The sequence below is a fragment of the Zeus faber genome, assembly GCF_960531495.2.
Source record: "Zeus faber genome assembly, chromosome: 15".
Lineage (NCBI taxonomy): Eukaryota > Metazoa > Chordata > Actinopteri > Zeiformes > Zeidae > Zeus > Zeus faber.
In genome coordinates this window covers 15,247,754-15,268,916 of record NC_137194.1, presented here as the reverse complement: position 1 = coordinate 15,268,916, position 21,163 = coordinate 15,247,754, and the positions used below count along the sequence as shown (strand labels likewise).

The following is a 21,163-nucleotide window of genomic DNA, read 5'->3' as shown; positions in this document are numbered from 1 at the left end:
CTTAGCTATTTCTTTATGCTTATTGTCTAGATAAGCACCAAATATGACAAATTCCTAGTACATGTAAATTCCCCTGGCGGAATAAAGTCATTCAGATTCAGATTCTAAATGTTTAATACTTTTTTATTATTATTTAAATATGCTTAAATCTGGTATAAGATAAGATCAGGTAAGATAAACAAGCACACACCAGTACTGAAAACCATTGAAAGTGGACAATGGCCATAATAGCCTCACAAGCCTGTCTCCATGACAACACCGTGGACTTCTCCAGCTATTGGTATTCTGCTTCTACAGCTGCTGTGACACAGGTGGGGGAAATGCAGCCTTCCAGTGTAACAGCTCACTTTCATTTACACGCATTTGTATAATATGCATCACTGATAACCAACTGGATTCTAAATATTAATGAATGCATGTAAGAAATTTTATAAGATTACAATCATTAAATTGAAGTTGCATTGAGAAAAAGGATATGGCTGTGTATCTCCTATTCTACGGAGTGCACAGAAGGCTACAGTAAAGATATTATTTTAATTTGGCTGGCTGGCTGTTTCTCTTTACATTAAATATATTGACCGGTCCCACAGTTTTCATTGTATATATATATATATATAAACCGAAATGAGAATGATTTGACATTTCAGTGCGTTACTTTTATGACACTATCTATAATTATGTTGTATAATTATTTCCAGGGTCCTGAACAGTTTCAATTTGTTAAAAGCTTCGACTGCCATTACTCATTCACTATTCCCGGATTCTTCTATACAGCAGTATAGTTATTATTTTTCATATCAGGGCCCCTGGGTTTGAAACAGGCGTCATAAGATGTTGACTGCGGAACCCCAAATTGGAGAAGATTCTTAATGTTTAGATATGATTTAGTCCAAACGTCCATACCCTGCCTGTACGACAGTATAGTAAAATAACAGTGGGGCTATATGATCAGAACAGTACTTGTTGTATCTACTGTACCTCTCTAATGGCGTGTCTTAGATGAAATACTGGTGAAGTTGAACCCGTTGTGCTGGGTGACACAGGCTGAGAACCTCTGACATACAGGATACAGAACGGCCATAATTATTTAGAAGCTTGTCATCAATCGGAAAATGGGTGGGAAAAAAAAGTACTTTTACCCAATGAATGTACAAAAACAATGAATGACGCAGAGTAGTGTGTGTGTGTGTGTGTGCGCGTGTGTGTGTTTGTGTGTGTGTGTGTGTGTGTGTGTGGGGGGGGGGGGGGGGGGGGGTAGCAGTTGTATTTTGCATCTTATCTCACTGCATTTTATACAGTATACAGCCTGTACATGTCTATCCACACAACCCCTGATGGAAAGCCGGGTGCGATGCTGGTGCTGATGCTGCAGCCGCGCGGAGGAACCAGCGCGGCTCCGGCGAACACCTGTCAGATTCTCGGCCCCTCCCCCCCTGATCGGTCTTGAGTCCCGTGGTCGTCCGCCCACGGCCCCACACAGGGGAGTCGGAGCGCAGCGTTCAGTCTCCAGGTGAGTGTGTTATTCGCAGACAAAGCCCCCCCCACCGCCCCCCCCCCGAGGCGCGCTCCTGCCGTCCGGCCGGGCCGTGGTGCGCGCCGAGGTGAAGCGTGGGTGACGCGTGCGGCAAACGAACGTCCGTTTGCCGCAGAGAGGTTTTCTCGCGAACGGGTGGATTCTCTCAAAATCAGTCGGCGGTCGGGAGTCGCTCGGGGAATAAAGAGCGGTGGGTTTGGTTCGTGCGCGACTCGAACCAAACCCGACTCTCGGGCTCCGAACAAGCCTCTTAAAAAGTTGCCGTGTCAGTGATTCGGGCGGTGGACCCTTGACTCAGCAAACGGAAAATAATTACAGAGGGGAAAATGAATCTGTTTAAAAAAAAAAAAAAAAAAAAAGTGGCATTTGACTACGATTCATGTTGAATGTGACTCCCATGTGATTTACACCTTGCACCACCAAAATATTGATCATTTTGAGAGACGTTCGTAGCGACTCCTCCTTTAACCGAATCAGAAAAATAAGAATAAAAAAAGAGTGAGCGTTTCACCACCATCCGGATGCTGCGGCAGCCAGTTTGGTTCCCCCCTGGTGGCATCATCAGCGTCATGGATTGTCCTCTGACCATCCACACCAGATGTCTGTAGCGGCAAGAAACGCACCTGGCCAGTGTCAATTCTGTCAGCAAGTCTCTGCTGTTGCATTGCGTGATAAGGGCAGAGCGGATGCATCATATGTTCATCACATATATTAGAGGCATTTCTGTTGAAGCATCATGGAAAATGGGCTGAGATCAACGTTTCCACCTCTCAGAAATACGATCAGCCCCAGTGCAATGGAGTTTCAGCTCTGGGATCAGTTTGCTTTTATATTATACAGAATATCCCCGAATGCCAGCGTGCGGCGTCCAGCTGACATGTGTGTCCTGGACACTGTGATCACCTGCTGAGTCTCATGTCCTCATGCTGCTGGATGACGCTGGAGGCTGAGGACTCACTGACAGGTGGACAGGAGGGAGGGAGGGAGGGAGGGAGGGAGGGCGGGTAAAAGCTCCCTGAGAACCGTCGACGGACACTGCCTTTTTCTTATTAGTGTGTGAGAGCGGAGCGAGAGGGAGAGCGCACGCACCACCTCTGAGCTGTCGTACAGTAGGTATACGCTTCTTCTTTTTCGGGGTCGCACCGCCGAGGCGCCCTGGGTGTCGGCCCCGGAGGCGCAGGGTGGATAGGTCTCTCATCAGGAGAGACGGGGAGAGGGGAATTGTCGTTTTTCAACCCCGTGAGATTTCGCTCGTCTGTCTTCCGAGTAGATCCGCACCAGCGTCGGTGCAGGGCTGATGCTTGATAACTTGATGAGACATGCGAGGAATTAGAGAGGTGTGAAAGGGTTTGGATTTCTGAAGTTCATTTTCCTTGGTGTTGTTTTTATCTTGGTTTTCAATCCCGGAAAAAAAAACAACTGTTACTTTTTACTCACTCTGGTCCTGAGTGTATTGGATGCTCAGACATGGACGCTAAAATCAACTACATGCGAGTCCCAGGTTTATTCTAGAGTTTATACCATAGGAAAGAATTTGCCGTCAACTTTTCATTTTGAAATTGTTAAACTAATCTAGACTCTAGACTAATCTAGGCTTTTTTATACCCCCAACCTTCCATTTCGAATGTCCTTTCGGCGCTGTTTCAAGGTGAGGTTTCTAGATCAGGAGTTATAATCCCTTATATAAGAGAAAAGAGGCCAAGACGCCACATAGGGTACCCTGCTTACTGCCGAACTAATCCCACCAGTCATTGCTTCACAATGACAGTCAAAGCTTTTTATTTGCAAGATAGGTCATTCTATTCTATTCCACCGAGCCAAAAGACCGAACTGAAACGGTTTCAGTGTTTTGAATCTATGAACCTTGTAACTATGGACACATTTCTGAACATGCTGAGATGATGAGACTCGTGGGCACACACTCTGATGTCCGGTTAGAAGCCCTGTGTGAATCGGCGGAATCGGTTGTCGTCAGCTCTCCCAGCGGGGGTGTGTGGGCGTGGACGAATCAGCTGGTCTGATAATCGCTAATCGATAATTGCCGGACCGCCCTGGCTTCCGATGTTCCCGTTACGCCGGCGGCTTAGCGTGGCCACCTTCGTCTGATGCCTGTCTGATCTGCCTCGGTCGGCTGTGCACGTCAGTGCGGCGGCAGAGGTCCCGCCGTCTTTCCGGGGCCCCTGGATCCCGAGCCACTCCGCGAAACTCCCCAATTTCCCAAAAGGAGGTTCTTGTCGATCGTTAACGCCGGGAGAGGGATCTTAATGGCACCGTAGGCCGATTGCTTTCACTGAGTTCGATGAGCGACGAGCCGACTGCCCGCCCATCCTGTTCCTTTCTGACAGGAATCCCCGCCGAACCACTCGCCGCCATGGGCCGCAAGGAAGCCGACTACGTGTGGAAGAAGGACACGGAGAACATCCAGAATGTCTTCGAGTTCATGGAGGAGTTGGGATCGTGAGTAAAGCTTAACTTGACCTAAACCCGGTCTTCCATGACACTACTCCCCATTTCCAGGGTACCATCTCTAAGGAAGTGGAGATGTACTGACACATTGTCGCAAGGCTCCAGAAGCATCAACACTCACACCTCACCACCACCAGAGCGACAAACCTCCCTCCATGTTTCAGACTATTGTACGGCGTTATCCACGAGTAGATGTTTGTCTTTAGTATCGGGGAGATCTAGGGGCCTTGCTTTGTTCCTGGGTTTTCCCGTGGCCTGATTGTAGACCCTTAAGAGCCTTTGAGACCGTTTGGTAAGTCGCTGGGACAGATTATCGCTTTGATTGGATTGACGGGAGGAGACCTACTTTGCCGGTGTCTTAGACAGGAGACTCTCTGGCCACGCCTGAGTCCGTCTCATCTGCTGCGACGGCCCATTCACAAAAAGGCTGCTTCGTATAAATATACATAAAAATCTTAATCTATGTCTATTGATAGTCGGTACTCGACCGGTTTTCAAGGCTTCAAGCACTCTTTGGCGGGAGTAATTGATGCTGTTGGGATGCCAGCCCCGAACACCGTAGCCGGTAATGGCTAACTAGGGGCCGATGTGCCATTCCAAAATTTCCCGTCTTACAAACCCTCCTCGATGTTTTCAGCGGTTATTACAAGTGTCATTTCCCTGGCCAACACAAATGAACACCACAAGGAGTCTGGAATTGAATGACGTATACTGTACATGCGTAAGCCGGTGCTTTGCACGGCTGCTCTTATTGCAAATGTTGAAGATCTCAACGTTTCATCATCATCTAAGCCGCAGATTGACTCATCCAAAGATGCAAGGACATTTGCAAACGTCCTTGCATTTTGTGGCTTTTTCCTGCTTTAATAAGTATTCAATCTACAATATACAGGCACCTGTCCTCCAATATCTGGCTTGTTTGATGAATTACCTTGAAGTCACTCTACTTTGACGTGCTTTCATTTTCTCATCGGAAGATGAGAGATCATTTTTTCAATGAACTGCGCCCACGTCCTGGTGTGTGTGTGTTAGAGTTTATTCCTCTTCCTATGTTCCCTGCTTGCCATCCGGAGGGACGTGGAGTGCTTGCGGAGGACGGCTCTCCTCCCGCGAGGCCTCATCAATCGCTGCTCGAAAAAAAAAACACCCTCCAAATTGTTTCCCGGTGACGAGGGCTCATCAGGCCGCACCCTCTGGAGCGTTCGCTCTCGTACCTGCTTTTACCCTTAGTCGGGGTGGAGCAGTCTCTGTTCGCGTGGTGACCTTAAGTAGCTGCACCCAAATGACCTCCCTGACTCATTTCAAATTCGTAATTAGAGTCGCTTGTTTTCCACCCGTTTTTCTAAATGAGACCATGATTCACGTGGCTTATACCTGGCCCTTTAATCCACCAGCGAGGGAGGGTAACATCCCGGCGTTGGCTGTCGTACATTGATTGAGTCCTCCAGGGTCACAGCAATTCTTCTTAAGAAAATGAGCCGCGGTAACCAGGGAGAAGCGCGTCCTGCGGCGTTGCCAAGGACAGAGGCTCTTTTCCTCTCTCGCCAGAGCTCCCAAGGCTGCGTAGGTGTGACGGGCGACCGCGCTGTCAATTTCCTCATCCTAAATGACATGCCAGGTGGGAAATAACACCAAAACCCTCACCCGGCTTTTGTGTATTGTCTGGTGAATGGGTTAGTAATCATGCCGGTGCTCTAAGTGGAGCAGGATTAATATGACTGCAGCCCACCATGTCACAGCCGTGGGGCTCATAGAAATAACATAGAAAAGGAAGTGCTGGGTTGTGTGGCGCTGTGGCCTGTTTGCGCTTTGCCGCTAACCCTGGTGGGCGACCTGCCGCTCCGTCCGCACATGCTCATTGCCTCAGATCCAGCTTTGCCCCTGGATCCCAGAGGCCGCAGTCGCCACCGCCGGCGCTGCGTATGTTTCCATTGCGTAAGGGATAAAGGTTCCTAATCCACCTCCTGGGACAACTATTTCCAGTCAACGCTGAAGATAGCTTGGGAACAGGAGAGGACGTCACAACAGAAAAACCAGCCTGAGCTTCTCTAGCTTATATGTGTGTGTGTGTGTGTGTGCTTTCTCCTAATTAAGTTTAACCTGAACTTTAACCCTCCATCAGTTTAATTTATTAATGTCAATTTCCCAGAGATCAAGTTTGGTAGGAGGGATCACTATGTAAGTCCTTTAGGCAATTTAACAAATGAACTATAAAAGTAACAGTGAAAAAGTAAACAAAAAAGAAAAGAAAAAAACAAAAAACGAATCAACTTCAAAATAACTGGTTTTACATGATAATGTGAGAATCTATAGATAATAAAATGTGGGTGCTAGCGTGGTAAACAGTCCACTTATAGCGGCAAATTAGAACTCTGTAACCTTCAAATTAAAAATCTCCCTAGATATCGCAAAAAAAAAAAATAAATACGAATTTAATTTGAAAAGAAAAGTGTGATGCGGAATAACCCAAACCAGTCCCTAATTGGCCAGAACGGACACCAAGAGGCCGCCAGTGGCTCCATGTTATTAAACCCCCTCTCCAAATGCCTTCCCACCTCTCATCTCTTGCGGTGTTTATTTGCATATAAACATTTTTTTCTGGCTTGCGTGTTGCTCGATAGGGGGGCGTTCTCCGAGGTCTACATGGTGAAGGAGAGGAAGACGGGGAAGCTGTTCGCCATGAAGTGTGTGAAGAAGAAGCAGAAGAAGGACCACAACCTGGAGAACGAGATTGCTGTGTTAAGAAAGTAAGATAAGATGAAATTACTTAATATAAAGACTTAATTAGGATGGGGGGGTTAAAGATTAGTAGTAACTAATTAAATAATTAAGTAATAATTAAAGGCTCAAACTTGAAGGTTTCTTTTTCTTCAAATCAGGGTAAAACATGACAACGTCATTGGACTGGAGGACTTCTATGAAAGTCGGACCCACTATTATCTGATCATGCAGCTGTGAGTTTGCTTTGTCGCACGTTATTTTAATTAATATTAATTTTATTTAATCAAATATATTATGAATTGTTGATGTTTGACCGTTTTCCTGAACTATCAGTGTGTCGGGGGGTGAGCTTTTCGACCGCATCCTGGACCGGGGGGTGTACTCCGAGAAGGACGCCAGCAGGGTGATCCAGCAGGTCCTGCAGGCCGTCAACTACCTGCACCAGAGCGGCGTCGTGCACCGCGACCTCAAGGCATGTTGTTGGTCTCATGGTACACTGTTGGTCTCATGGTACACTGTTGGCCTCATGGTACACTGTTGGTCTCATGGTACATTGTAGGTCTCATGGTACATTGTAGGTCTCATGGTACACTGTTGGCCTCATGGTACACTGTTGGTCTCGTGGTACATTGTAGGTCTCATGGTACATTGTAGGTCTCATGGTACACTGTTGGTCTCATGGTACACTGTTGGTCTCATGGTATACTGTTGGCCTCATGGTACATTGTAGGTCTCATGGTACACTTTTGGTCTCATGGTACATTGTAGGTCTCATGGTACACGGTTGGTCTCATAGTACATTGTAGGTCTCATGGTACACTGTTGGTCTCATGGTACACTGTTGGTCTCATGGTACATTGTAGGTCTCATGGTACATTGTTGGTCTCATGGTGCATTGTAGACCTCATGGTACATTATAGGTCTCATGGTACATTGTTGGTCTCATGGTACACTGTTGGTCTCATGGTACACTGTTGGTCCCATGGTACATTGTAGGTCTCATGGTACATTGTAGATCTCATGGTACATTGTAGACCTCATAGTATGTTGTAGACCTCATGGTACATTGTAGGTCTCATGGTACATTGTAGATCTCATGGTACATTGTAGGTCTCATGGTACATTGTAGATCTCATGGTACATTGTAGACCTCATAGTATGTTGTAGACCTCATGGTACATTGTAGGTCTCATGGTATGTTGTAGACCTCATGGTACGCTGTAGACCTCATGGTACGCTGTGATCTCATGGTAGTTGTAGACCTCAGGGTACGCTGTGATCTCATGGTACGTTGTAGACCTTGTGGTATGCTGTAGACCTCACGGCACGCTGTTGGATTCGTGGTACGCTGTAGGCACCAGGCTTAGAAGTAACTTAAGAGACTTGTCACCTTGTCCCATGCAGCCCGAGAACCTCCTCTACTACAGCCAGGATGAGAACTCCAAAATCATGATCAGCGACTTCGGCCTCTCCAAGATGGTCGACAACGGGATCATGTCCACGGCCTGCGGCACGCCAGGCTACGTGGGTAAGAAAAAAACCTAAACCGTCATCAGGAAGCGGTCCCAAGATGTAATCAGAGGGAAAGATATAATGGATTTTTGGAGCCGTGGCAATGTCATTTCTCTTACCACCAGCTCCAGAGGTTTTGGCACAGAAGCCCTACAGCAAGGCGGTGGACTGCTGGTCCATCGGTGTCATCACCTACATTTTGTGAGTTATTAATCCTGCTGTTTGAACCTTGTTTTATAATGTGTGTGCATGTATTCAGCGACACAGAGGAGTAAACATGAAGATAATTTTTTAATGAGATCAAGGGCAGCTGGATTATGAGTTATGTGAGGGTTCAGTTAAGTAGCTGTTGCATGTGTGTTGCATAGCGCCATCTCGTGGGGAAGGTACCAGCATTTTTTCAAATGGCTACATCTGCACAAACGCACCCACAATGACTGATGGTAATAACTACATAGCTCCCCCCAAAATATGATTGTTCTATCCTTTGGTCCAGGCTCTGTGGCTATCCTCCTTTCTACGAGGAAACCGAGACGCGGCTCTTCTCCAAGATCATCAAGGCGCAGTACGAGTTTGACGCGCCTTTCTGGGATGAAATCTCCGAATCTGGTGAGCGGCTCCAACGAGCCTCTGGCGTCTATCGCCGATCTCCCCCGCTGCGATGCTGCCGACCTGACTCCCCGACTCTGTCTCTGTCTTTGTTTTTTCTCCAAAATGCAGCCAAGGACTTCATCCGCAACATGATGCAGAAGAACCCAAACATGCGCTACACCACAGACCAGGCGCTCAGACACCCCTGGTAAGCGTCTGAAAGCACATTTCCACCTCGGCAGCAGTCCAATCTAGTTTTAAGGAGCTATTTTCTTTTCCAAATAATAATAAATAATAATAATAATAATAATAATAATAATAATAATAATAATAATGCACGGCCATGTAACAAGATGCCGATCAACAAGTTCAAATCTTTAGTTCCTGAACTTATCAAAGGAGAATCCCATATTTATGGACTTATATACAATCTATATTATATATAGGATCTATATGAAAACCATTGCTCTCAAAATACTCCAGGCTCCTACTACTCCTACTACGGCAGAGGATCCTCCGCCAACTGACTTTGACCTTTTTTCCAATTGCAGGATCATCGGAAAGACGGCGCGCAGCCAGGACATCTACCACTCCGTCAGCGTTCAAATCCAGAAGAACTTCGCTGCCAAGTCCAAGTGGAAGGTAAGTGCAGTTGATCGGGGTTTAATCTAAATCCTTCCTGATTAAGGAGTGTTTAATAGCTTTGCTCTGTAATCAAGGCTAATTTGTGACCGAGGGCTCTTACTGTAAGAGGAAGTCAAATCAAAGCACATTTATGTTGTTGTTCTGACTTTATTTTGTTATGACTGACATTCAAAAAACGCCCGAGTTGGAGCATGCGTACTTAATATATCCAAATTCAACAGGCACTTTCACAGCCATTGTATTCGTAAATGTTCAAATTAAAAGTTGTCTTGTACCGTTTTTGGTTCTCTTTAATTTTCAAACGCAGCAAGCTTTCAACGCCACCGTGGCCATCAACCACATGCGGAAGCTGCAGCTGGCCCACTCCGAGGGGACGATGCGGCGGGAGGACATCCCGGACATCACGGTCAGCGACGCGTCCAACCCCGAGCGGCTCAAGCCGGAGGCCGCCGCGGAGATCGACGGGAATGGCAACGCGGCCGGCACCAACCACATGGCGCTGCCGTCGGGCCCCGACGAGCTGAAGAGCTACTTCCACCTGCTGAAGCCCTGCCACAGCCAGAGGGAGTCGCAGCACGCGCCCTCCATCGCCGAGCAGGGCAAGCACGCCTACCACTCCGAGCCCGCCAACCTCAACGGGTTCGTCGCCTTCTGAGTCTTTCACTTCCCACCAGCGGTGTGTAGTATATATCGATACCACTGGCAGGAACCTGGCGATAACACAACACTTCTCCTCCTCTTCCTCCTCTCTCCTCAGATACGGCAAAAGTCGCAATGGCAAGGTTATGCAGACCGGAGTGTGCTCGATCATGTGAGCGTCCCATGGAGCTTACCTGCATGGAAAGAAACAGTTTATTAGGTGAGGATAAGATAAGATAACATACGATACGATACGATAAGATAGTACTTTATTGATCCTCCCCATAGGGGAAATTCAGGTTTTGTAGCAGATCAGTGGGGAACATGAAATATACATTCAAAAATAAAAAATAAGTAATACACCGCTCAATAAAGTCAATAAAATAAGAAATTGTAATAATTATTATTATTATCATTTAAAAAATGATGATAATGAGACTAAAAAGCTCAAGAATATACAGTGCAGTTATTTTCAATTCAATGCAAATTAGAAAAGCATTTAAAATTAGCATAATACTTCCATCACACATGAGATTTGCTAGCTGGGGATTTTTTTTTTTGGAATGTTGTCTAACCATGTGTTGTTCCTCTCTGCAGGTCAGTCTCGGTCTTGCAGCTGACCCGGAGTGGGTCCTCATTCAGAGCGACCCAAATGGTCAGCGGGTTCCAGAATTTCCCGAAAGAGTGCCTATGAATCCCCTCCCCGTAACACGCACATCACAAAGAAGAAGCACGAAAGACACACACACACACGCCGACCTGAACCTGTTCCCTATTCATACAGTATTAAAGGATCTGTGTTGTGTAACAGCGGATGTTGTGCCCCCGCCAGGCTTAACTTGGGCTAAACATTTTGTTTGGAGAAAGTTAAATAATCATCGCGGTTTTGCATAATTTCAGTGTTTTCCTCAGGACATTAGCAGCTGAATTTAATATCTGGTTAAATGTTGTCTATTTAACTGTTATTTAAGTAACGCTCCAATGTGTAATGCTGTATTTTGCATTATCTTTTGCTGTGGAATATCATATTATCTATTATCTATTGCACAATTGCACATTTTAGCACGATTATCAAACGGAAAAACTGCATGTTTGCTGCTCTAATTGGGGACTGTCCATTGTTTTCCGACGACCCATTATTCCGAAAACCCAATTGTCCACAAAATGCTGGGTTCCAGATTAGGTAACCCTAAGTTTAGGTATAGGTTACAGATGGTTAGGGTTAGGGTGTCGTCCATGTCCAATGGGCCATCGTTCGAACTATTGGGGTTTCGGAGCAATGGCATGGCACCCTTGAAGCGGCCCAGTCTCAAAACGCCTGCCACACCGGTCTCTCACTCTATCATATTGATTGCCATTGTAATATTATACGTTTTTGTTTTGAATATTTCCTACCTTTTTTCTAAAAAATATTTTAAAAAGGCACAACGGCACAGACAGGAATTTTCCCAAAAATCCTATCTATAAATGCACATGATACCAGCATAGATGACACGCGTAAATTGCCAATTTCTAAGCTCTCGCACGTGGGAGAATCTAACTGTACATAATAGAGTTTATGGAGGATGTTTCCTTGAAGAAAATAATCCGTCACTCTGTGTTTTGTGTCTCAACGTGTGTGTTGCGCTTGGCATTGATGTGTTCAACAGATATACATCTATTGTGTGTGTGTGTGTGTGTATTGTAGGGGGTGGTTTTCCCGAATGCTTGTCAATAAAAGCCAGTGCACAGTTTTCAACCATGACACGGTGTCTTTCGTCCGCTTCACCTGATTCCATAATTAAACTGACCTCCAGACCAATTACCAGGCGCTGAAGCTGCAGTGGACTAGAACACACGCACACTCGCACACTCGCACACACACTCGCACACTCACTCACACACACACACACACACACACACACACACACACACACACACACACACACACACACACACACACACACACACACACACACACACACACACACACACACACACACACACACACACACACACACACACACTCGGGGTTAAGAAGTGCAAAGTATTTGGAGAAGGCGGATAGCTGCTAAATCCATCCCAAATATATTGATCGGTTTTGAAAATATGAAGAATAGAATAATTTAATTTGACCAATTTTGTTTTTTACTTTTGCAGTATGAAATAAAGAATGTTTAGTTAAAAGGAAAACATCATACTATTCTTAGTTGAATAGTTGATATGACTTGATATGATTTTAGAGCAGTGGTATTCAAAGTTTTTTTTTTTACTAAGCCCCCCTCCCGAGGATTTTAAGGAATTTAACTGGAATTGAAAAGATAAAAATAAAAAAATGTGTCATATGCAATTCCAAACAAATGTGCAGTTGTTTATAGTAAACCAGATAGAGCAGTGACATCCATTTGTGGCTTTTATTCCCTATTCACAGAGGCGAACGGGGGCAGAAAGGTGCACAACCAATGAAAAGATAATAATAATGAAAATAAATTCAAATACGAACAAATTGTATTATTTTCAATTAACTAAGTAAAATAACAACCTCTTTCTCTCCTCCCGCCCGTCCCCCCATCTAACTAGAGTGTTGTGTTGGACAGCCAACAAACAACGCACACGGGAGTGGATGACACGTACACACACACACACGTACGCACGCACGCATGCACGCACCTCGCTTTCTGGCTTTTAATTTAGAATGAAGGGCCTTCATTGTCAGATCCATTTCAGCCACTCCCAAACTTTCTCATTTGCTGACCACGACCCGCTAGTCTGGACTGAACGCCTATTCAGGCCAAAGGATGAACAAAAAAAGAGTGAAATGTGGAACACGGGTCCTGAAACGGTGCCACTGGTTTTTCCATCATCGTCAGGAACTTAAATTGTGTGCGCATAGTTGTTATTTTACTCACAGCGAGTAAACACCGGTGGTACAGTTATGCCGAGGTGATGCATCACACCAGAGATCTGGGGGAAAGGTTGGTTCTAAACCTGCACTGAGTCAAAAATACAACAAATCAGATGGTTAATTATTAGTGTGCGCTATACCTTTGTATTGCCTACCATTTAATACTACATAAGCTATCGATAGCAATTAGGTTGTTTTTAAGTCCCAAAGCTTTCATCACAACAACAATTAGAGTCCAACAAATATTCTTTTCCCCCCCTTATATTATTATTTACAGTCAGCACCACTTATTTTAGGCATTTCACATCTAAGTCCATGTAACAGATTGAGGCTAAATATGAATCTTTTGTACTTGAAAAACTGACAGTGCATTACTTGCAATAATTATTATTTAGGTGTATTTATTATTATTATTATTATCATTATTATTATTATTATTATTATTATTATATCAGAACATTTACATACACTAGGAATTTGTTCTGGCGATTTTTGGTGCATTTCTCCACAGACAATTAGCATAGAAAAGCTTAACTGTTTGAAAAGAAGTGGAGAATTAAAATAATAATACAATTAGAGGGGAAAAAAATACGCCCCAAAAAATTGCAAAAAATAGAAAACAGAAAATATTCAGATATATAAAAGTATACAGAAAATACAAAATGCGATACTATACAGAGGATAAATTGTTGTAATTGGCATTATCCGGATTATATAGAAATTAGGATATGTTTCAAACCTAATGAACTATTCTTTTATCAGAAAAATATAAATATATTCCATACAGCCCTGTGTGCATGTCAAATGGCCCCACGTGGGGTCGCGTGCCGAAGGTTGGGAATGTCTGAGGACACTTTTCACGATGCCTCACTGTGCAGACGGCACGAAGAGCACGTACTATGTGTAATGGAAAGCACGTTGACCACGTAAACTGAGGTTTCTGCCAGTCCCTCATGGCTTTCTGTGACAAAGATCAAACCCAATTTCACAACTCGCTGGGCTCACTTTTCTCTTTTCTGCTCTCTGAAACAGGGAACCAGGGCAAAGGGCAGACACAAACACACACACACACACACACACACACACACAGACACACACAGACACACACACACACACACACACACACACACACACACACACACACACACACACACACACACACACACACACAACACTCTCTCTGTGCTTCAGTCTCAGCCAGCGTCCACAGCCAGACAGCGTGCACACGTGAGACTTGCCTTACAAATTCCCGTTAAGATTGAACGTTAACTCTCTTTGTGTACGAGTTAATCAATACCAGAGACGAGATATAATCAAAAAACACAAACAGCGATTAGACTCTGATCATCCTCTCATGATGGAGATCAATAGGTACGGAAACATGCCACACAATACAAACCAATCCGTTTATTTCTTTCAAGTGTGCAGCATATACACATTAACACATTATCTCTCATCCTATAATATTTGGTACGTGATTGTACTGTATGTACCCGTGTGTGATGTCACATGCACGTGCAGGGGAATATCTTCCTTGCCTGTTATCCTGCAGTGCGTGCACTCTTACCCACAAGCCACAGACTCCCAAAGGGCCTGTCGGCGTTGCCAACAACTGTGCACAGCAGAGTCTGGTTGTAATCTATTTACAAAGTCCAAGCTCATGAATATGCAGGTCAGGGCGTAACAGTGGTAGTGAATATCGGCCCACTGGTATATATGTACCACCTTCACTCCTCTCTTTGTCTGTGATTGCTTCAGCAGACTGGAACAGGGGAAAAGTCAGCACTGAAGGCCGCCTTAAAGTGAGTGCTACTATGCAGGCTTTTTTGCACATGATTAATTAATTTATAGTATTTTATTTTATTTAGTTTTATTTTATTTTATTTTATTTTATTTTATTTTATTTTATTTTATTTTATTCTATTTCATTTTATTTTGTATATCTATCAATTAATTAATTTATTTCAATTAAGTCTATTCCTTTGTTTATTTAAAAAAATATATTTTCATGTGTTTTTAAATGGTATTTTTTGGTATTTAGATTGTTGTATTCATATGTCATTTCTGCCTATAATTAGTTCTTTCTTAATCTCAGATTAAGCCTTACAGACATCATGGAAACCATTGGTGAGATGATCCCATTTGCCAAAATGCTGCTGAACCAGAGGCCCATCTGGGGGGTGATGAGGATCTATATACTTGGCTCTACTTTGGCCGTGTTTGGAGTGGTCAGTGGGCTGTTGGAAACAGTTTGCCACCCCTCTTTGGAGCAGGAGGCTGCTGCGGAGAGAGAAATGGATCTCCTCTTGGAGTTGATGAGGAAGAAGAAGAAGAAGTGGACGCGAAAGCCGCAGACCACCAACATTATCTCTGACGTTGTGCAGGTGCCGGAGTTGACGGAGGCTGAGGTCGATGTGAAGCATCGGGCGACTACGGCCCAGAGAAGCACAGCCAACCGACTGCACGCCTCCTAAACACTCTTGTCAGGGGCGGAATTAAATCCCTATAGCACAAGTTTTGCTGTGTTATAGTGCTTATTGTTATCATGATGGCCTTTTTGGACTAGCAGAGAGAGACGATGGAGAAAATGTCTGAAATACTGCAGGGTACAGTGATCGGCTGCTGGGCAGCAAATGTTTTGTTACGAATGTGATGGAAAAAAAATAAAAAGAGTCTTGTGTTTCTATTTTACTTTGCAATATAGTGCACATTTTTTTTTTCAGTCATCGACTGCTTTAGTCATCACATTGTAATCATAATAATAATCATCACTTTAACACAGTGTAAAACAAGAAATGCCCTTTAATCAATAGAAAGACATTGGTTCATGAACTCCTACCGCTGACAGTAGTAAGACGCATGCTGCACTTCCACTTCCATACACTAGGCGGCGGTAGGAAAGAAAACCCAGTAATTCAAGACTAGTCGGAAAGGCGGAAGTGACGCCAAAAAAATATTTACTATGTTTACTGGTAGCGCAAACATGTCTACCTGATGTAGAACCTTGCCCTGTATTAAAATAGTTTAATACAAAGAGTGGACTCACGTCGTCACGAATGGCGGACCCGGCGGTGGCATCGAGCGGTTCGCTCAACGCTGGAGGGGTAAGAGAGACAAGATACGCCGACGTGTTACAACCTTGTGTCGGATTTAAGAGATGCTACTTTCTTTCAAGATAGTCGCGTGTTAAATAAGCCCAAAACCTTTTCCGTTTTTCCAGAACAACTTTGATATTGTGCGTCGGTAACAACGTTGCTGATAGCCCCAAGCGAGGGCCGGACGATGTTGACAAAATCAAGGAAAACAAACAATACCGATATGTCGGCGATATTTTTGGGGGGTTAAGTGCTGGTGCTCTCATAAGATATGTAAACATAGGGATGTTTGAGTAGCAACCATGAGTAATGTGGATATTACAACCAAGGCTGTATAATATGTAATATCTATCTATCTATCTATCTATCTATCTATCTAGGCATTGATTAGAACAGTCAACAAACTGCATCACTTTACTGTAGTTCAGCCATAAAGACACCATTTAACTATATAGCAATATTATGATAAACAAAATCCCAGGCTATGGCCGTTTCTCAATACCAAGTACGCGTAGTCCGGACTTGCGGACTTGGTAGTTCAGACTTGGCAAGTTCGACTCGGTAGTACAGACTCCCGGGGACCAATACCATTACCACCGCTTGGTGCGAAATGCATTCTGGGATATTTGGCTGTCCCAAGTCCACACAAGTCACCACCGATGCATCCTCCGTAAAATGGGCAGAGCAAGTCCACATCCGGGCATTTGGATTGGACTTGGCTTGATGCGTACTTTGAATTGGATCAGTACTTGGGCTGCGACTGATGACGTTTCACAAGTCCACAAGAACACAAGTACAGACAAGAACGCAGATTGAGAAAGGGCCTATATCAAGTCCAATATCACAATATTAATGTACAGCCATACATTGCCAAGCATGTTATTGCCGCTGTAGCTCCGCTGCATTCTGAGTCTGTATCTGTTCAAATCAGTCGAGAGTCAAATGTTCACTATTTTGGATTCCAAGCTGTTATTTTCTGCCCGTTTCCCAGCGGTCGTCCGGCAGCAAGGCGTCATCCAGCCCGTCGGAGAACTACCAGCTGGCGAGGCGCCGCACCCTGCAAGTGGTGGTCAGCGCTCTTCTGACGGAGAGCGGCTTCGAAAGTGCGGAGAAGGCGGCTGTCGAATCACTCACAGAGATGATGCAAAGCTGTAAGGATGCTTCATTTGGTTGGATTTCTTATTTTTGAGGGTTGTTTCTGCGAGTTAACCAATACATGTTGTATCTCTTTTTTAGATATAACGGAAATAGGCCGTTGCGCTAAAGCCTACTGTGAACATACAGCCAGGAGTGTCCCCACGCTCTCGGATGTCGTTGTTACGCTCATTGAGATGGGTGAGTGCGCGACACCATAGTCGTCATTATAATCAACCATTACTTGATGGGCGGAATTTAAATGTTATTCTGTTATTTTTTTCCACACAGGTTTCAATGTAGACGCCCTCCAAGTCTATGCAAAAAGATCACAGAGGATGGTTATAACAGCCCGTAAGTAGTAGTATCTATGTCTCCGATGTACATCTTTTTTGATTTGTTTTCCCCCATTTTTTATTTTTTTTTATTTACTGAAAACCCTCTTTTTTCTATATTAGCTCCAGTGACGAACCCCCCTGTGACTCCCAAGGCACTGACAGCTGGACAGAAGCGCCTGCATCCCTCCCACATCCCCAGCCACTTCCCAGAGTTCCCTGACCCTCACACCTACATCAAGACCCCTGTGAGTACAGTGAGCACACCCTGCTCGGTGCCTCCCTCCGCCTTGCGTTCAACGACAAACCTTTATTTCCAGCAGCCCGGCTGAATGGCACTTCTTCTTCTTCTTTTGCACCCTGCAGACGTTCAGGGAGCCCGTGTCCGACTACCAGGTGGTGCGTGAGAAGGCGGCGTCTCAGAGGAGGGACGTGGAGCGAGCCCTCACACGCTTCATGGCTAAGACGGGGGAAACGCAGAGCCTCTTCAAGGATGACATCACGGCCTTCCCACGTGAGTGACCCCGGCCCGGTTTGCCGCCGAGATGTCAAGGAAGCCCTTCTTTGGTGTCAAGGAAGCCCTTCTTTGGGGCTGTGTTGTGGCAGGAATCCTTTGATGCGATGTGCGTGTCACAACATAGGAGCCACGACTCAATATATCACAATGCGATTGGACATTGATGATGATTGACAAGCGATAACCTTCCTAACTGGACGTGGGCGTAAGGAACTGGTGTGAAGATTATTCCTCTTTGAAACCATCTCATGCATTTCTCCTATTTCTTTTTTACAAAATCCATACTGATTCTTACTTGTTCCTATTCTACATGCTGATCAACTTGTCAAAAACATAGCTTGGTGGATCATTCAATCTAGTCTTGATCAAAAATGTCCATCTCATTTCAATATCCTATTTATCTTGTTTCTAACCATGAACCACACTCATAGTTGCTGTGCTACAAGGTTGGGGTCTTGTTGGATAAGATGTGATAACACTTTATTACATGGTTCTTGGCAGGTCCTTGAGGTGCTAGAATTGAAGGAATTTAAATTCAGGAATACCTTGAAATACCTTGAAAATACCCTTCTCTTTGCTTGAAAAGTCAGTGGAAAAAAATGTGACCTTTGAAAACCTGTGATATTCCACCTTATTTGTTATTCAAATCGTTACATACTAGGATTTTCCAGAATCACTTTTACAACTTAAGATTATGCCAGGGAAATGTAAATTGAATCCAACACGGTTATAGACACTTATGATTGTAGATGAAAATTAGATTAATAATAGATATTTACTAATAGAAATAATAGGCAATGAGACTAAGATTATAGTCCTTGAAAGTACTTGAATTAAATTCTGCAATGACAGCATGAACCCTGTTAATAATCCTCGGGCATGGAATTCAGGAACCCCAACTCCCGAGAAATTTCCATTCATTGTTTGCGGAAAGCACAATTTCTCCACAAGCGTTCCAAGCGTCGGCTCAAAGGAAGTTAAGAAGAAAAAAATGCTCCCTAACCAACGTGTGTGTGTGACCTTAATGCCTTTTGTGTGGTCAGTGATCGCGGCGCGGCCCACCTCCATCCCCTACCTGAACGCCCTCCTGCCGTCTGAGCTGGAGCTGCAGACGCTGGAGGAGACGGACTCCTCGGAGCAGGACGACCAGACGGACAGCGACAACACGGCCGGAAACATCATCACCGTGAGTCATCCTTGACTAATTCCCAGCACAGCGGGGCTGTTCATCAGCCAGATGTTTTGTTTTTTTCCCTGCTACTTTTTCCGTGCATCTTCCCAGAATCATATCCACGTTTCTCTGGTTTTGCTGCATTTTAAAGTGTGGAACTAGACCGGAAAACCAGCGTCTAGACTATAGTCGAGGCCATCTCTTCCCATATCTCATAATGGGATGCAGTGTTGCCATAATACTAAACTTTGATACAAAACTTAATAATAATTACTAACTCAAAAACCAACACACCAAAGGAATACAAAAATATCTCCACACAGTGATTTGGTTTCAATTAGAATTTATTCTTGACTCAAATTGACTACTACTTATCATTTCTTGAGTCTCGGAACAAAAAAACAGAATGTTGCAATAGAACTGCAATCCAACACGCATACGAGGCTCAAGGCGATTGTGATCTGCCCGTGTGTCTGAGCGAGAGAAAGTCATTTTCTTCTTTCCAATCTGGGAATGTGGTTATTAGTTTAAAGCAGAGCTTTGTTGGAACTAGGGATGTTAACGATTCTACTATTACCGCTATCACTAACATGACTATTTGACTCGATTATCAGTATCAACGGGAGTCTTTGTGGGGGCAGTAGTAGTACTCAGTGGAAAGACAGGGGGCAGTGGAGGAAAATAATAGCCGGTGGAGGCTTCCGGAAATACGAACAACAAACATGAGGAAACTGTTTATTGTTCCTCAGCAACTAATGCTGCGGGCAGACGGAACACGGTAGATATGGTAGATGCGGATAACGGCACTTTCTGAACGGCACGGCGGGGTACCATGGCAAAACGAAACAAGCAATATGTTGCTTTGGTGATGGCTCCAATAAAATATATAAAACTTAATTATTTGTATTAGCCTCTCGTTGTCCATATCTGCACCAGACTGCTATGTGACATCCGGCTCATTCGTCACGGAGGACCTCAAAAAGTTTAAATATTTAACTCGCACAAAGACAGGCGGTCAATATTCCTGTGTGGTGAACCAGCTCGAAGAGTCTTGCCTCGAACTTCTCCATTTTGAAATGAAATGGAACGATGAGAAAGGCCCCTCGTGCCCCGTCACAAAATCTAAGACGTGCGGGACGTTGCGTAGGTCCCCACGCCCCATGGCCCCACCCCCTGGTGACGCATTAGCTTTTATGCTATCAAATAAACGACGATTGTTTGTTAAGGTTAACAACTATCGATTAAGGAAATTCCTTTACACTTAGAACAACTTAGAAAAATAAATTCCGGGTAATGATCTTGTTGAACATGGGGATTCATCTTTTCAGAAATTTCCAATCGATGTTAAAAATAAGACTTTTCGGTGCCCGCTTCCGGGACATTCCACGTCAAAACCTTCAATTTGAAGACTCTTTGCCATTGCAGGATGATCCGGGCGCAGACAAGGAGAACTCCATGCTTCCCCCGGGCGGGGTGGTTCCCTCGGCCAAGGTCAACGAGGAGAACATGATTGACAACCCGTACCTCCGGCCCGTCAAGAAGCCCAAAGTACGGAGGAAGAAGTGAGACAGCGAGCGGAGATAAGACCCAAGACTCTGACTCATACCCGCTGCGAGGTTTAGTGACTCCAGCACCCAGTTGTCGGTGGTTCAGTCCGGTGGAGGAACCCACCGAAGCCATAAGTGAGATCCTGGACTCAATACCTTACCGTTAATAGGGCAATACTGCCAGATACTCAGACTACAGCAATTTAATTGAACTGTTGTTCACAGTTTCTTCCCTTTATTTTATTTTTTTGTCATTGTGATTACCTTTTTCTCCCTGGGTTTATTTAAGAAAAAAGCACGTTATTAAAAAAAAAAAACGAGAAAAGAGTCGAGTCAGAGGGTGATTTTGTCAATAAAAATACTTTTTCTTTT

The 21,163-nt window shown here is 44.5% G+C and overlaps 2 protein-coding genes across 2 annotated transcripts; both read left to right on the top strand.

Moving 5' to 3' along the window:
• Positions 1 to 3,905: 3,905 nt before the first annotated feature.
• On the top strand, positions 3,906 to 10,284 carry LOC307241752 (calcium/calmodulin-dependent protein kinase type 1D-like; the record flags this gene model as incomplete). The annotated part of the gene is made up of 11 exons (XM_080015971.1): positions 3,906 to 3,991; positions 6,622 to 6,747; positions 6,880 to 6,954; positions 7,055 to 7,193; positions 8,126 to 8,249; positions 8,359 to 8,434; positions 8,730 to 8,842; positions 8,954 to 9,032; positions 9,376 to 9,466; positions 9,777 to 10,108; positions 10,227 to 10,284. 11 exons carry the CDS (start codon positions 3,906 to 3,908, stop codon positions 10,282 to 10,284), a joined length of 1,299 nt encoding a protein of 432 aa, XP_079872097.1.
• Positions 10,285 to 15,972: 5,688 nt separating this feature from the next.
• taf8 (TAF8 RNA polymerase II, TATA box binding protein (TBP)-associated factor) lies at positions 15,973 to 21,160 on the top strand. Its single transcript, XM_080015654.1, has 8 exons — positions 15,973 to 16,096; positions 17,079 to 17,238; positions 17,324 to 17,422; positions 17,513 to 17,575; positions 17,680 to 17,804; positions 17,923 to 18,070; positions 19,117 to 19,259; positions 20,670 to 21,160. The coding sequence occupies exons 1-8, from the start codon at positions 16,049 to 16,051 to the stop codon at positions 20,808 to 20,810; spliced, it is 927 nt and encodes a 308-aa protein (XP_079871780.1). The 5' UTR covers positions 15,973 to 16,048; the 3' UTR covers positions 20,811 to 21,160.
• The last annotated feature ends 3 nt before the right edge of the window (positions 21,161 to 21,163 follow it).